General features: G+C 54.9%; 1 protein-coding gene across 1 annotated transcript; it reads left to right on the top strand.

Annotated features, from left to right (window-relative positions):
• The first annotated feature begins 13283 nt into the window (after window positions 1-13283).
• KCNS2 (potassium voltage-gated channel modifier subfamily S member 2) lies at window positions 13284-14720 on the top strand. Its single transcript, XM_075550608.1, has one exon. The coding sequence runs from the start codon at window positions 13284-13286 to the stop codon at window positions 14718-14720; it is 1437 nt and encodes a 478-aa protein (XP_075406723.1).
• Window positions 14721-16734: the final 2014 nt, after the last annotated feature.

Genomic DNA, 16734 nt, shown 5'->3' with positions numbered 1-16734 from the left:
GTGTGAGTTCGTGTAGGCATCTTCAGTTTAGTCCATCCTCAAGGTCTTGCATTTGTTTGATGGTCTGAGGTGGACAAGCTATCCTGAAGATCTCCTTCTTTCTTGAAGTTGTCATTTTGATGTCAGAGCTGTTCCCACCATTTCTCTTGGGCTCTGCAATGCTATTCAATGAGTTTGCCTATGATAAGTCCAAGCATTTGGCAATCCCAGTGCTGGTGGGCCTGTGGCTCGGGTCTATGGTGATTATTAAAATCTGAGAAGTAGCAAACCGTGCATCAGGCAAAACCCTACTCAGCAACTACCACTTACGAGTGTAATCCATAGCAGGCTAAGTCTACTTGTGGCTCTCTCTGAAATCACTCTCGAACCCAACATTGAAGGATGGATGGAGTTCTCCTGTGACACAAACTGGGTGGATAATGATCAAAACGTGTCCCCTTTCCTCCTGACCACAAACTAGATGCAGTTCCCAACCCCCCTTGCAAGTACAGGTGTTCGGGAAGGGTCTGACGAACGAACACCAGTGGACACGTGTGCACCAGTTCTAGATCCAGACAAGAGCGGCCACCACACCCATCTTCCAGCCTTGCCCCTGGCTTGTCACAAACAAGCTCCGAAAAACAATCTTTGGTCATATTTGAGCTGTGAGGCACTGACTTCTTGCAGCGGCTGGCATGAGAGGGCTTACTGACAGGACAGCACATCCTGCAGCAACACGTCTTCACTCCTTCAGACACGCCATCTTCTCAACGTCTGTGTTTCCCACTGGCCAAGCCGCCCACACTGGCAAGCCCCTGGGGAACGCAGTCCAGCTCCCATTCTGACCGCTTTTGATTTGATGAGCTGCCATTGCCCCGACCTTGGAATTTGGGTGAATTGAAAGGCCTTCCTCTTAAGACATGTTTTGCTTAAGTAGGTTAAATATGTTCTCGAAAAATGTTGTTTAGACCCAGCAAAAGTCAATTTCATGTTCCAGACTAAACTGATTGATGATTTTTGGAATTCCAAAGTAATCTAATATAAAATAATTAAAATAATGTGATTTTATTGTACAATGATTGCCAGAAAGGTATTACTTATGTTCATCAAAATAGGAGAGACTCTGCTTTGGGAAATCAGTCCTCAAATCTCAGTGATAAACCCTAGCCAAAGTCTGTCTGTCTGTCTCTCTCCTTCACACACACACACACACACACACACACACACACACACACACACCTTAAGATTTAGGTGGCCCAGGGGCAGTTGTGCTCCGTGTAGTCTCTCAGTGACCCAAGCTGCTTTGATCTGTGACACCATCATCTTAGTCGGTTCTTTCACGGCAGAGAAAGAGAATGCCACAGCCCATTGGCCGGGACAAGTTCTTCCAAACTCAGAGGGAGAAAGGAAATACAATTCTCCCATGTGCCCCGAGGGAGAGGGGGACTGGATGTGGGTGAATGGTAAGCACTTTAAGATTCTACCTCAGACATCACTGATTTCCGTTTGTTAATGTGTGGATTTGTTCCAAGAATGGTTGGAAAAATCTGAATTTCTCTAAGACATAGTGTTGTGATTTCCGCACACCTCCCCACCTCCTCTGCCCACCCCCCAGGGAACTGTGATTAGGACTTCTCCTTTCTAGGCCCAATTAGTTAAAATTAGTCCAAATTAGGGAACTTACCAATTACTGTTGAGCCAATTCTAAATCCTGAAGCCCCTGTGGGCGTCAGGGTAGAACAGCCCTCCCCCATCACCCCTCCCCCATCACCCCCCTCTCCCATCAGGTTGTTCCTGGATGAATGGTCAAGAAGCAGATCACCAGGCTCTCTTCTCAACCTTCCAATGCACGCCAAGCTCAGCAGCCATTTCCATCATTCAGTGGCTCCTTCAGTAACTCATTTCCAATAAAAAAAAAAATAAGAGCAAGGAAATGAAGAAGTCTGGGGGAGGATTCCCCCATCTCTCGCGGGATGCTTTCCCTTGTGGGCAGACCTGGGATGGCCAGGGGAGGAGCTGTTTGATGTTCCCCACCTCACCTCTTGCGCACCCCCCTCGTGCTCAACCTGGATAAAAATACCCAGAGTCTCTTGTCATTTTAGCAAGATGTAATTAAGACTGCCCTAAATTAAGAAAACCTAGTCATTGTTTGCATTCCTAGATGCCTATGTTTAGTTGAGCTACACGTAAGCAGAGAAATGAAAAATTAGCTTAATTTTTTGGCTGCAGGGAAGAGTGTGAATTGGTTTTCTGTCGCTCGCGGGGAACATCTTGTGTCTTCCCTCAGCTGGGTTTCTCTGATGGGATTGCACCTTCCCACCCTCCCAAAGCCCTCTGAGGACAAGCTGCAGCTTGGCTCTGGCTTGGGGAAGCTTCTAGAGGCCACGGACAGTGCATCTCAGGGTGGCCAGGGTCAGAGGCCCTTCCTGAGAAGGATTGTGTGTTAGTCTGCGTACATTAGAGAAACAAATCCACAGAAACTCATATGTATAAGGGAGAGTTTTATATAAAGGGTAAGTGCACATCAAGAAAACATCCCAACCCCTTGCTGCCCAAGCCCACAAGTCCAACATTAACCCATATGTCTGACACCAATCCACAAAGTCCTCCTCCAGCTCACAAAACACACACTATGACACCGACTGCAGGAGGAAAGCTGTATCAGTAAGTGTATCAGAATCTCAGTGTTGGCAGAAGTCTCCACATGGCTTCTCCACCACCCAGGGCTGCATCAGGGTAGGTCCATGCGGCTTCTCCTCAGGGATGTCTTGCAGGAAGTGAGCCATGTCAGCTGAAGCAGGGAACTGGCTAAGGCAGCTGCACCCTGGTCTGACCATCAGAAAGCAAGAGACCTGAGAACTAGAAAGGCGAGGCCTACTAAGCTAATTATCCCGCCCCCCCCCACCCTTCAATTAACCCCACATGTGTTTATCGGCAAAGTAGGCACAATAAACTACTTCAGATTGTGACCCACCCAAGCTTCTTGGCAACAGAAAGTTGCTCCCAAAAGGCCAGTGTGGAAAGGGGGTGTTTCTCACATGCGGGTGCTTTAGATCCCAGAGTGGGGTCGAGTGCTGGAGAGGTACTCAGGAGCCACCTTTCATGAAGAAATGAACATGGGGCACCTTCCGGACCCCTGGGTGGGAGGACAGTGCATGCACAGAGCTGGAGAACACAGCCTGTTCCCTGTTCATTGTGCCCCTAGGTCTGTCCTTGGTTAGCTCTCCCTCCTTGAACCTATCACTCCGTCGACCCCATTTCCCCTCAGAAAATCATAGCATGTTCTTGTCTTCGGGACCTAGTGCTACGCTAACACAATATCACAATAGGTGGCTTTGAAGAAATGTATTTCTCACCGTTGAGGCAGCTACAGCCTGAACTCCAGGGCCCCGGCTTTAAGGAGCGGTCCTTCTTTGTCTGCTCCAACTACTGTTGCTGTAAGATGCGGTCATGCCATTGCCATCGCTTAGCGCAGCAGACGGAAGGCTTCCCGGTCCTGCGCCAGCCTCACAACCCCTGTTGTGTTTGAGCCTATTGGTCTAGCCGCTATGTCAATTCACCTCCTGGGGCATCTTCCAACTTTTCGATGCCCCTCCTCTTTACCAAGCATGATGACTGTGCTAGCCTGGGTTGACTGGAGAAACAAATTCATAGATATTCACATGTGGATAAGAAAGGACTTTATGTATAAGAGCAATTGTAAATTGAGAAAACATCCCAGCCCAGTGCAGATCAAGTCCATAAGTACAATATTGTCCCTTATGTCTGATACCAATCTATCAAGTCCTCTTCAGACTCATGGAACCCATGCAATCATGCCGAATACAGGAAGATCACAGGCTGGTGGGGGGAAAGTCTTCTGGATCCAGTGGTGATGTAAGCATTTCAGCGCTGGTGAGGGTCTCTACGTGGCTCCTCCAGCTCTGGGGCTCTGGCTCTATCAGTGCAGCTCCATATGGCTTGTCAGCAGGAAGACAAGCAGTGTCTGCGTGTCTTGCCTCCAGTGAGTTATTTATCTCCATGGCACCTCCAAATGAGGTCATCGAGCTGTGACCTAATTGACAGGTTAGACTCCACCCCTTTCTAAGGTGACAGGAGATTATGTAACTGTCACAATAGCCTCCATCAGGGACTGGTCTCTCCTGATTAAGTGTCTAAGGTGCGTGAGACGAGGTCTTGCCATCCTCGTTTCTAAAGAGCGGTCTGGTGGTCCTTCTTGCAAGACAAATCTATTTGTTCTCCGGAAGTCTACGATACTTTGTGTATTCATCACCAGTACCATGATTAAAACGTGCCAAGTCTTCTTCACATTGGCTACTGGCAGCCAGCATTCCTGGATGTTCCTGGGTCTGTCGGTCCATCTACTACGTGTGTCGGTCTTTCCCCTGGGTCTGGGTCTCTGTCTGTCCTGCTCTTTTTGTAACTCACCCGTGAATCAGTTGAGGACCTACCTTACTTGGAGATGCCTCGTTAAAATAGCAAAAGAGAAAAGCCCGTTTCACATTCAGGTTTAGGGGTTGGCATTTCAACACATATTTGGTGGACTGTTCACAAATCAAGCCATTGCATGACCCTCTAGGAGTGCCCTGCTCATACCTGTTAAAGCCTGCCTACCAAACCAAGCACACAACCAGGAGCAGTGATGCTATTCTGCTTCATAGTCACACTACACTAGAGAGTAGAACTCCCCAACCCCTCACACCGGCTTTCCAAGGCTGTACAAATCCTGATGGTAGCAGACTACTTCATCTTGATCCCCGGGAGAGAAGTGGCTGGAGGATTTGAACTGTTGACCTTGTGACTGGTAGCCCAACAAGGACTCTACTCTGTCACCAGGGCTCCTCCCTACAGCAGTTCAGGGCTTATCATAAGTGCTCAATACATAGCTGCCCTCCAGGACAGAGGAGAACTAATTGCCTCTGTGGGTTTCTTAGTCTGTAGATATCTATGGGAGTAGAAAGTCTCATTTCCCCCCACTGTAGGGCTGGTGATATTTGAACTCCTGACCTTGTGGCTGGCATCCCAGTGAGGGACTCACTATGCCACCAGGGCAATAAGTCAGAATGGACTCTGCTGGCAGTGAGCATTATTACAAAAGGCGACCCTCTGGGCATTTCCTCTGGAAACCCCCTTTCTTTAGGGTCTCCTTTCCAGAGCCTCTTTGTTTCAATGCTTGAGAGCGTTGAAGTGCATTTCAATCCAGAAAGCTGGCCACCTTGATGGGCCACCGCCTCACCTTGTGCAGCCCGGGTGGGTGGGGGTGGGGGATGGGTAAGGAGAGCTTAGGATGGGCAGGGCCCCAGGAGTGAATGGGGTTTGTTTGATTCCTGCTGCAAGAATGTCACAGGGAGCAGCCAAGAGCTGGAGAATCTTCCCGCAAGCCCAGAGCAGACAAAGTCCCTGGAAGTAACCATGGAAACAGGAGCCCACAGCCACATCCAGGGTGTGGGATGGGTGGGTGGGTGGATGGATAGATGGATGGATGGATCGATGGGCGACTGATGGGTGGAGGAGTGGGTGGATGAGACTTTCACAGAGACAAGCAAGGCCTGGGTGCACGGGCTGTGAACACCTGCGAGTTAGAGGTGGCTTGGGAGCTGGGCTTGTGTCCTTGGGCGGACAGCTGGCCATGGTAAAGGAAGGCCAGGTCAGGCGGAAAAGGACGCTTCCTCTGTGAGAGTTCCCAAGTTTCCACCCTAGGGGAGGAGTAGAGGTCAAGGGCGGGGGAGGGAAGTGGTTTTAGAGCGAGGTCCCTGGATGAGAGGAGCCTGCCTCACCTGACCCTCTGCACACTAGGGTTCGGCCTCCACACCCCTTGGCCATTAGCCAGACTGAGGACTCACCCGGGGTCCCACTCTGCAGCAACCTCCAGGCACTGAAGTGCAGGCGGGTGCATGGTGTCACACCAGCATTGGGACACTGCTGGAGCGCCCTGCGGGCCTGCGCCATCCTCACCAATGTTCCTATGTTTCAGCCCATGGTCCATCCCACCTATGGTGTTCTTCCTGGCAGACCTTCCGCTGTACCAAGTATCTGGTCTTTTCCCTGGGACCATTCCCTCCTGATAACATGTCCCAAGTTCAGGAGACAAAGTCTCACCATCTTGACACGTAAGCGTTCACAGGTGAAGTCACTGGAAGTTGGGGGTTGTTTCCTCCCAGACGACCCATCCTGCCCTGGCTGGAGAGAGTTGAAGGTCAGGCTTTGTAGACAGAGAGGCATACTTGAGTCTGAACACCCCATTTAATGGTCATTGGTAAAAATAAGGAGAATCATAGCATAGAGGTGAGGCCAAGAAATAAACAGAAAGCTCAGCACGAGGTCGAGTAGATGGTAAACACTCAGTAATTGGTCCTCGGAATGGTTAGGATGTTAAGCATTCGCTACAAACTCTCCTATGTTTTGTTTCGGTCCTCACAGCAACCTTACAATTCAGGGACCATCCTAGGTTTTCATGGTGATGAAAATGATGCTTGGTGAGGGTACTATTTTTGCCCAAGGAAAAATGACTAGACAGCTGGAGTGGGACTCAGACTAGCTCCAGGGCACATACATCAGCCGCTGCCCTTCCTCCGTCACTGTGATGACTAGCGTCGCCCTCCGCTTCTTTACTCCGCCAGAGTGGATGGTGGCTGAGGTGCCTTGGTTCCCAAAGTCCTTAGGGTGAACTGTCTGCTGGTGCTGGGTATCCCCTTGAACTGTGTGTGTGTATGTGTGAGTGTGTGTGTAGGGGAGAACCCCAGGATTTCAACCCTCCTGTCCACCACCCAGAGGAGGGTCAGGAGAAGACAGAAATCAGAGGGCAAACCTCAGGCCAATGTCACAGGCCTGGGACAGGAGATAATGACCATGGGAGGGCCCTCTACCAGGCCATCCATGTGGTCCTCCCCCTCATTTACCTCGGGATGTCCTTAAGCCTGCATGTAATCAGTCTCGAAATCATTCCAGCTTGGGCCCAGAGTGTTGGCAGGAATGACGTGAAGGCCCCCAAGGGAGCAGTGTCCGTGGGGAGATCTGCTCTTGGAAAAGGGCCTTGGAATAAGGAGGGATAAGAGGTGGGACCTCAATGGCATCAACCCCTCAGGGACGCTGGCTCTGCAGGCCAGCTGCAGGACCTGGTCCCTTTCTATTGAGGGTCCCAGGGCGGTTCTCGAGCGTTCCCAGGAAGCCCTTCAGAAGCATCTTTCCTCTCTTCCCAGGCAGGGGTCCCTGGAGATAATGCTGCTGGCCTAGTCAAGGACTTGAATATGAAAATTCAACCCAGTACCTGGAAACACTGCAAAGGCCAAGTGAGGATGGATGGCCACCACCACAGGAGGAAACAATTAGGAAATGCAAGACGTCTTCAAATCTTTTGTCCCTCAAGTTTTCTCTCAAATTGCCCTTCTCCAAGATTTCACCTCCCCCCTTCCCCATTCCCACCTTCCCAAAGCTCCGATTCTCCCTCCCCGGTGTCCCTCAGCTCCAGCAGGCTGGTCCAGCCTCCAGCACCTTCTCTGTGCCTCAACAGCTGGAGCTCCCTGCTGCTAGTGCTGCTGCCTCCTGGCCCTCACGCCCCCTGCCCCGGCAACATAAGGAAGAACCAAAGGAGGGAGAGAAATTGTGTGGACTCCTCATGAACCTCTCAAAGAGAAAGGGGCAGACACAAGGGCCCCTTTGGGGCATCTGGGATGGGAGAGCGGCGGGTGACAATGACATCGCGCCATCATGGGGCGTCAACGAGTTGGAATCAGCTCCAAAGCAACAGACTCAACAGCACGATGAACGAAAATATGATGACCTCATTCCTTACGCAGCTCCCACAACCCTCCGCGATGAGTTAGGGCCTGGTGCCTGCTGCTGATGGGTCCTGGGCTGCAGGAAAGACTAGAGGGCCACCCAGAGCTCCTTTGGAAGAAAGGCCTGGAAATTTGCTTCCCAAACACCAGACATTGAAAGCTCCGTGGAGCACCGTTCTTGCCTGCCATGCAGGAGGTCACCGCGAGTCAGATTCTGCTCTGGTCAACTGGTTAATGGTTGACTCTGGGCAGGCATGGCACCCCGAAGTGCTGTCAGCAAGTGAGTTAGACCCAGCTTCTGCACACAGCTCTGAATCCACACCCCAGAGGCAGGCTGCCGGAGCTCTCTTCCTGGGCACCACATAGGAATCTCCTAGGCAACTTCAGCCTAACATCGCTGCCCATCCGTGCACCAGACATTCAGGATTCATTGGTCTGGGGTGAGGTTCAAGGCATCTAGAAGACTTGGCATGCTGAAATGGTTCCCACGTGATTCTAATGGGCAGTTAGAGGTGAGGGTCACTAGACCAATCTATTACTCAGAAGTGCCCCCCAGAACCTGTCATCTCATTCCCTCCAGCTTCCTCTGGGTTCACCAGGAACAGGAAGAAGGGGGACCAAGGCCCTGGATGGCCCAGAGGAACTTACACTAGCCATTGGAGCTTCATTTGTTCCTGCATTCATCCACCATGCAATCATGCATTCAACAACTACTTAATATAAATGCTGAAATGTGATATTTGGCCATCAGGTGAAGGTGACATTTAAAGTGGGATCTGAGAGACAAGAGGGAGCCTGCCATGGGATGCTGTCAGGAGGGAGGCCCAGAGTGAGTAGTTAAGACAATGGGCCTGGGAATGATGCTGAGGGGGGAGAGGAACAGGGGGAAGTCTCTGAAGGTCTTGTGCAAAGTGCTGGATTCATTCACATCACAATGGGAACATATTGAAGGGTCTTCACAGGGAATGTGGTCGAATCTGGTTGGCTGTGATGGGAGGGCGAGTGGTGAGGGGGCAGAGTGCATAGAGATAAACAGCCCACTCCACCGACACAGTGATGCAGGCACCCCTGTGCCCACGCCCCCAGAGAAGGGACTGAGCTCTTCCCAGCAAGGGGTATGTAGGTCAGGCAGCCTGGCTCCCTCAGCCAAGTCAGGATGCAGCCCCCTCTCCCACCAGGGGATGTGTGGGCTCAGCCTAGATCAGGGCTGGCAGAGGAGGCAGAGATAATAGGGGCCCAGGTGCAGAGATCTGGGCCACCGCCCAGGGCCCCTGTTTCTCCATCCCAGGGTGTCTTTCCCCAATCTTCCATCCCAGCAGGTTCCCCCAGCCCAGGGGAAGGCCTCCACAGGCGCCTGGAGCAGGTGGCTGTATTTTAAGATCAGGGCACAGCCCTCTAAATAGACCAGAAGCACAGCCAGCTTCCTGGGTACAGAAGGAGAGAGACGGCTCCGTTTCTCTTCGGCGCAGTCACTAGGAAATAAACAAGTGGCTCAGCCTGTCACATACACTTAACCCTCCGCAAAGGCATCTGTCAGACCGACAGAGCTTCTGCCTCAGCCTTTCCAAGAAATAATTGATGGGCCCCAAACCCAGGTTTCTCCCGGAGGACTCCAAGTTCACTTTTCTGTCCAAAGAGAGTCAGGCACAGGGGCTTATTCCCAGCATCAGCCTCAAGGGAAAAACTCACAAAGGGCAGATGTAGACACTGGGGATTCAGCCTAGTTGAGTGGGTGGAGGTGGGGAGCTGCTGGCTCTGCTGGGGCTGGGGGCAAGGAATGGGAGAGTGGGAGGAAGGGTGAAAGCTGGAGTGGGGGTGGCAGGAGCTGGGGTCAGAGCTGAGAGGGAGGGGCAGGGTAGTCGCTGGCACCCGGATGGAGAGGGTGGAGCGCCTCAGGCACTCAGGTTGTCTTCAGGTGAGGTGGCGGTGGGCGTGGGGGAAACAGAGAGAACCCAGAGACAGGAGGAGCTCTGCCTCCATGGGCGGGATCTGCCAGGACCACAGAGGAAGGAGGAGTGAGCCAGAACAAAAACAGCACAGAAGGAGGCAGGCAGGCTGGGAGGGAGGACAATGCCTGCCGGTCTCAAATCCAAGGGCTTTTGGTAGGAGGGATGAGAGCTGTGTTGGGGACCCTGCAGAGGCAGCAGGAAAATGTGGCTGATGCACTACGCTCCCCCAGGAGGAGAGGCAGGGGTTGGGGCAGGGGGAAGGGAAGAGGCTGGGAAGGGTGGGCAGGCATTGGAAACCACACAGCCATGTGGCAGCCATGCAGAAAGGAGCCTGACTGGAAGTCTCAGAATGGCCAGAAATCAGGCAGCCACTGCAGTCACGGTGAAAAGAGGCAGGGGGTGGAGAGACCATGGAGATCCCGAAGCCTGCCCCCAGGTGCTGCTGCACAGGGCACCTGCAGCAGGGACACGTCACCCCAGAAGTGGTGAGGAGGCTGGCAAGGGATCAAGAAGGGAATACATGCGTGTGTTCCAGAGAGAGAGAGAGGAGAGAGAGAGAGGGAGAGAGAGAGAGAGAGAGAGAGAGAGAGAGAGAGAGAGAGAGAGAGAGAGAGAGAGAGAGAGAACTAACACAGGCAAGCACAGGCACACACCCTCTGCAAGGGCTGGCGCTCTCTAAGCAGCACTCCCAATGGGCACAGGAGACTCACGGGTCCCCAGACTGCAACCATCCAGGTGTGGAGATCCTATTGACTTCACACCATCGATCCAGCAGACTGAGCCTGGAGGGAATGAGCGTGTTTTGGCAAAACACAGGCCTCAAAAGATGTAGAGGTGAGACAGAGACAACAAATATGTAAAGAACCACTCTTTCTTTCTCCTTTCCGTTCTCTTTCACATCCATACCCTGAACCCCGAGAGAAAGGGAGCTTATGCAGGCCTGGCTGCTCTCTCCTTCCTGGCCTCACTGCTTGATTGGGGGCCCTCCCCCTTCCCATGAAGTCAAATCAAGGACCCTTGCAGACACTACAGGGGATCTACCATCCTCTAGATCAGTAGTTCTCAACCTGTGGGTTGCGACCCCTTTGGGGATCCAATGTCCCTTTCATAGGGGTCGCCCAATTCATAACAGTAGCAAAATGACAATTATGAAGTAGCAATGAAAATAATGTTAAGGTTGGGGGGGTCGTCACCACAACATGAGGAACTGCATTAAAGGGTCGTGACATTAGGAAGGTTGAGAACCACTGCTCCAGAGCCACACAGATACAGATGGCGTTGCAAGGCCTTATCAAAAAGGGATATGCTTCCCACAAAAGCCTGGGCCACTGCTCTGCTGATCTAGGGCCACTGCTCCGCCGATCTAAGCCACCCACAGGTCACAGTTTTCCATGAATGCAGCCCACTAGCTGCCAGCTGAGCTCATACACCCCACACTGCTTGGCATTTCCCTGCCAAGGGGACGCAAAACCCAGGAGGGCTCCATAGGGACCCTGGTTCCGATTCTCGGCATCAGCACAGCCCTAAAGCACAGTCTTGGGGACAAGCGCAGGCAACTGAGAGTTCAGGTGTAGGTCGCAAGTCTCCTTGGGAATGAGGACACAGGTGGTGAGGACACTTCCGCTGAACACACTCCATGGTGTCCACAGGCACACAGTTGACACTCTAGATACACACACGCACACCAGGGTCAGTGCGTGCGAGTATCTAGTATAGAGTACTGCACTGTGGTCAGGCCCTGTCCTGCACGCACAGCTGACAGAGTCCTCTTCCACACACACACGGCACCAACCCTTGTCCAAGTGCCCTCCCAACAAGGGACCCATTGCAGGCCTCCTCCCATCGCTGCCACACCATGCTAATCATCACTGTACACCAGACATTGAATGGTCTTTCTGTCCTTAGACTACACACACACACACACACACACACACACACACACCTCCACGCACTCCCCCGCAGCCTGCACATCACACCGGCCTATCCACATGGCGCCCACACAGAGCTCCGGAACAGAACTCCGTGACTCCCTCCCACTTCGTTGGTGGCGCTGGCGCTCCCGCCCCCAGCCAGCTAAGCTGGGCCTGACCTCCGGCTTCCCTGGCCTCCTGCTGCCTCCTGTCCCCAACACCACCAGCCCTGGGGCTGCAGGAAACTTTTCCTCAAGTCCCTGGAAGGGGAAACCCCAAGTTCTTCTCGTCTGGTGCTCCCCTCCTCCCTGTCTGCACAACCCACCCTTCCTTCCCAGTCTGTCACCCAGCGGCCCAGAGACCCAGCGGGGAAAGGTCACCGGAGGCAACTCCCTGCCTGAGCCCCGGGGGTGGTAGCAATAACAGCTGTCAAGGGTGGGGGAACAGAGAGGTTGGGAAAGGTGTCGTTCCCTCACGGAACCGGGGGCGCAAGGGGGGTCTCCGTGACGTGCCAGAGGAGCGCAGAGGAGCCTCGGCAGCGGCGGCGGCAGCAGCCTCTCCGGAGTCTGGGGCGGCGGCCGCGCCCCGGGCTGCCGCGCGTGGAGCTGTCCTTTCAGCACCACCGCGCCTGGGCGCCCGAGCTCGGCTCCCGCCGGTGCCGGCGGCGCGGGCTCTGGGCCCTCTCCGCGGCCTGGGAGAGAGGGAGCTCGGCGCGCGTCCGGGCCACGCAGCCACCTGTGAGTCTCCGGCCACTGCGGGCGGCGGCGGCAGCATCCCCGGCCGGGCGCAGGAGGAGACGCCCCGCGGACCCCGCCCGCCAGCCGACCGGGCGCACCCACACTCGCCGCCGCGCTCACCCGCCCAGCTAGCCAGTCGCCGCGATGCCCGCCAGCGGGCCGGGGAAGTTTCCCGCCGGCCTCAGTCGCGGGCCCCCGAGCTTCCAGGTAAGCGCTCCCGGAACGCGCAGGGCGCGCCCGGGCAGCTCCGCCGGGGGTGGGAGCTGGGGGGGAGGCGCGGCGCACGCGGCCCCAGGGCACCGCGCCAGTCGGGCCAGGAGGCCCAGGCGCGGGGATCGCGGGGGCTCGAGTCGTGGTGGGTGGACGCGGGAGACGTCAGGCGGGCCCCCTGCCCCGCAGCCGGGGGTTCCAGAGCCCAGCGATGATTCTCCCTGCCCCCTCCCCCGCTCGGCGCCCCCGTCTCCCGCCAGCGCAGCCGGTGCGCATCGCGGCGCGGGTCCCGCCTGGCTGCGGCGAGCGGGCGGGGGCGCCTTCTGGGTCCGCCCCCGACCAGGGCAGCGCGCAGCCTCAGGGCTTTCCGAACCGGCGGGTTGTGATCCCACAGCAGAAACTCCCTCACCTCACCCCCGCAACCCTCCCGGCCCACCCCACCCCACCCCCCGGCCTGGAGGGTGGGGTCGTGACCTTTCTAGTAGGAGCACTCTCCCCCTTTCCACTCCTTCCTTTGGAAGGGGGCTGAACCCCACCTTCCAACCCGGTGTCAGCACCTGGAACCCCCCCTCCGGAGAGGGCCGCCCCTCTCCCCCAGAGACGGTTGGGGGGCACAGACAGGGGTGGCGAGCGCCGGGTGCCCCGGGCTCACACCGCCCCGCTTTCTCCGCTTGCAGGTGTAGTGCCCTAGCCCCATCCCTGCAGCCGGGCCTCGCCAGCATGACCGGCCAGAACCTGTGGGACGTGTCGGAGGGCAGCGCCGTCGAGGATGGCGAGATCCGCATCAACGTGGGCGGCTTCAAGAGGAAACTGCGCTCGCGCACGCTACTGCGCTTCCCGGAGACGCGCCTGGGCCGCCTGCTGCTGTGCCACTCACGCGAGGCCGTCCTGGAGCTCTGCGACGACTATGACGACGTCCAGCGCGAGTTCTACTTCGACCGCAACCCGGAGCTCTTCCCCTACGTGCTGCACTTCTACCACACCGGCAAGCTGCACGTCATGGCCGAGCTGTGCGTCTTCTCCTTCAGCCAGGAGATCGAGTACTGGGGCATCAACGAGTTCTTCATCGACTCCTGCTGCAGCTACAGCTACCACGGCCGCAAAGTGGAGCCCGAACAGGAGAAGTGGGATGACCAGAGTGACCAGGAGAGCACCACGTCCTCCTTCGACGAGATCCTAGCCTTCTACAACGACGCCTCCAAGTTTGAGGGGCAGCCCCTGGGCAACTTCCGCAGGCAGCTGTGGCTGGCGCTGGACAACCCCGGCTACTCGGTCCTGAGCAGGGTCTTCAGCGTCCTGTCCATCCTGGTGGTGCTGGGCTCCATCATCACCATGTGCCTCAACAGCCTGCCGGACTTCCAGATCCCGGACAGCCAGGGCCACCCTAGCGAGGACCCCAGGTTTGAAATCGTGGAGCACTTTGGCATTGCCTGGTTCACTTTCGAACTGGTGGCCCGCTTTGCCGTGGCCCCGGACTTCCTGAAGTTCTTTAAGAACGCGCTAAACCTTATTGACCTCATGTCCATTGTCCCCTTTTACATCACTCTGGTGGTGAACCTGGTGGTGGAGAGCACACCTACCTTGGCCAACCTGGGCCGGGTGGCCCAGGTCCTGAGGCTCATGCGGATCTTCCGCATCTTGAAGCTGGCCAGGCACTCCACGGGCCTCCGGTCCCTAGGGGCCACGTTGAAATACAGCTACAAAGAAGTAGGGTTGCTCTTACTGTACCTCTCCGTCGGGATCTCCATCTTCTCCGTGGTGGCCTACACCATCGAAAAGGAGGAGAACGAGGACCTGGCCACCATCCCCGCCTGCTGGTGGTGGGCCACTGTCAGTATGACCACCGTGGGCTACGGGGATGTGGTCCCGGGAACCACGGCAGGAAAGCTGACGGCCTCAGCCTGCATCTTGGCTGGCATCTTAGTGGTCGTTCTGCCCATCACCTTGATCTTCAACAAGTTCTCCCACTTTTACCGGCGCCAAAAGCAGCTGGAGAGTGCCATGCGCAGCTGTGACTTTGGAGATGGAATGAAGGAGGTCCCGTCCATCAATCTGAGGGACTACTATGCCCATAAAGTTAAGTCCCTCATGGCAAGCCTGACGAACATGAGCCGGAGCTCGCCGAGTGAGCTAAGCCTGGATGGTTCCCTACATTAGCCGGGCGGACTGCTGGTCGTTCTCAGTCCTACATGGCGGATGCCTCTTGTGCCGCAGGCACCACGGTTCGAGCACTTTGCCAGCCAGGGTGGCATCGCCGTAAGGAGGCCCGCGCCCAAGGGGGAGAGATGCCTGGGCTACACGCACCCCAGGTTGCTTTGCCAGTGTTTAGAATTGCTTTTTAAGAGGATGGTGTGTCTGACGCCAGGCCTTTGCACCTTTCAATGAAACGGCGCTCGTGGGTGGTCCTTAGCCTGTGGGCTTATTGTGTTCACCTTTCTGCCAGATGAGTACCACCCAGAATGCAATTCTTTTTGCCCTGTTCATTGTGTACACGATTCTAGCACTCCCGGTCCAAGCACCGTCTGTGAGTTGTTTGTGTTCTTGTTTCTGAGGTTGTCATGTGAGTTGTACACCCCCCCCCCCAAAAAAAAACTGTCCAATAGAAACCTATGAGTGAGGTCAGCCAGGAGCTGTGGAGATGTAGCTCACCGTCCCGGGCACGCCAGATCTTGCTTCTTATAGCCGTTGCTGCAGGACGTAGTTTCCATCGCAAACCAAGAGATTGGGCAGCGAAGCACACCTCACGACTGCGAAGGAATCTGGAGCTGGGCGGCTCGCAGGGGTGTACAGACCACCTTGAGAATGACGCATGCAGCTAGATCGGCACCTTGTCCAAGTCGCCTTCCCTTTAGGAAGTGTGGCTCAGTTAAGTGTGCAGCGAAGGTTGCTTTTGGTTCTTTCCCAAGGACAGATGCCTAGGAACGGGGTTCAGCTAACCACAGGCCTGACCCCAAGATGCTTCGTGCAGAGCTCTGCCCTTTGCTGAGCCTTTTCTCTCGGGGCCTCTCTCTTCCCTAGAGTGACCACAGAGCCCATCTCTGGGTGAGGCCCTGAGGCCGGGCCATTTGAGCAAATGTTGCTGTGTCTTAGATACTGTTGTCCTTAGATACCACTGAGTGGCCACCCCACCCCCAACTCGTGGCAACCCCATGCACCAAGGGATCTGACTGTTGGGATCCACAGGATCTTAGATAATAGCATGTTTAAAAATGTATTTTTTCTAAATGTTTAGGAATAAGGTTCTGTTGTCTTTCTTGGCTAAACAAAGTTTGCTGTTGTACTGTCTTCGTGGAATTGCTGGCAGGGGCAGTAGCGGAAAGCCTCTGTTGCCTACTCTGAAAGACCCACCCCCAGAGCACCTTTACCCAAGGTGATGTTGTTTAGGTCACGTGGGTTCTAGTGTGTTCCTTATGCTGCTACGAGTGTCCCAGAGTGCCTGTTGGGCCATGGAGACCTGGTGGCCTGGGAGTGTGAACTCAAAAGACATAAAGGCTTTTTGGCGGACCCAGGAGAGCCCTCCAGTTTTGATGTCCATCCCACTGGCTTTGATTGGTGTGTGTGTGTGTGTGTGTGTGTGTGTGTGTGTGTTGGGGATGGTGGTGGTGATGTTAGAGACCAGGAGAAAGGAAGAGACTTGTAAGGCAGACAACGATGACTCTCTCAAGTGCCACCAAGTGTAACGTGGTCTGTGATGTATGTGTCTAGGCTTGTGTGGAAGGGAGAGAGCCATTTCCGTCTTCAAAATTCCCTTCTTCCTTATCTGCTGTTATTTAGCGCCTAAAATAGTGAAGGGACAGGTAGGTCCGTTTGTCATTCTTCTCGACCTCATCTTCTACATCCTTGGATGGCATCCATCGTTCACTTCCATCATTGATCTGTCTTTGGAAAGGCTGTGGAATCCAGGGATTGGAGTGTTGGGGTCAGGCAGGCTTTTGACCCAAACCTTCCCACATTCGATCGCTTTTGCATCCCAGTTGGGTGAAGAGGATCCATGGCTGACAGGCACGTGGTGAGAATCTTGTCAGAGGGCTGTGTGGCTGGGTAGTTGCCATGGCTACTACTGCACAGACGGTTTGTTGGATGAGCACACCAGTCACTCATTCCCTTGACTTCCGGTTCAGATGCTTCCATCAGAAGGGAGCCTCCAGGGGAGTGGGGAGGGAGTGATCCC

Source organism: Tenrec ecaudatus, chromosome 5 (genome assembly GCF_050624435.1).
Source record: "Tenrec ecaudatus isolate mTenEca1 chromosome 5, mTenEca1.hap1, whole genome shotgun sequence".
Taxonomy (NCBI): Eukaryota; Metazoa; Chordata; class Mammalia; order Afrosoricida; family Tenrecidae; genus Tenrec; species Tenrec ecaudatus.
The sequence above is the reverse complement of the archived record's forward strand: the minus strand, read 5'-3'. Positions and strand labels throughout refer to the sequence as shown.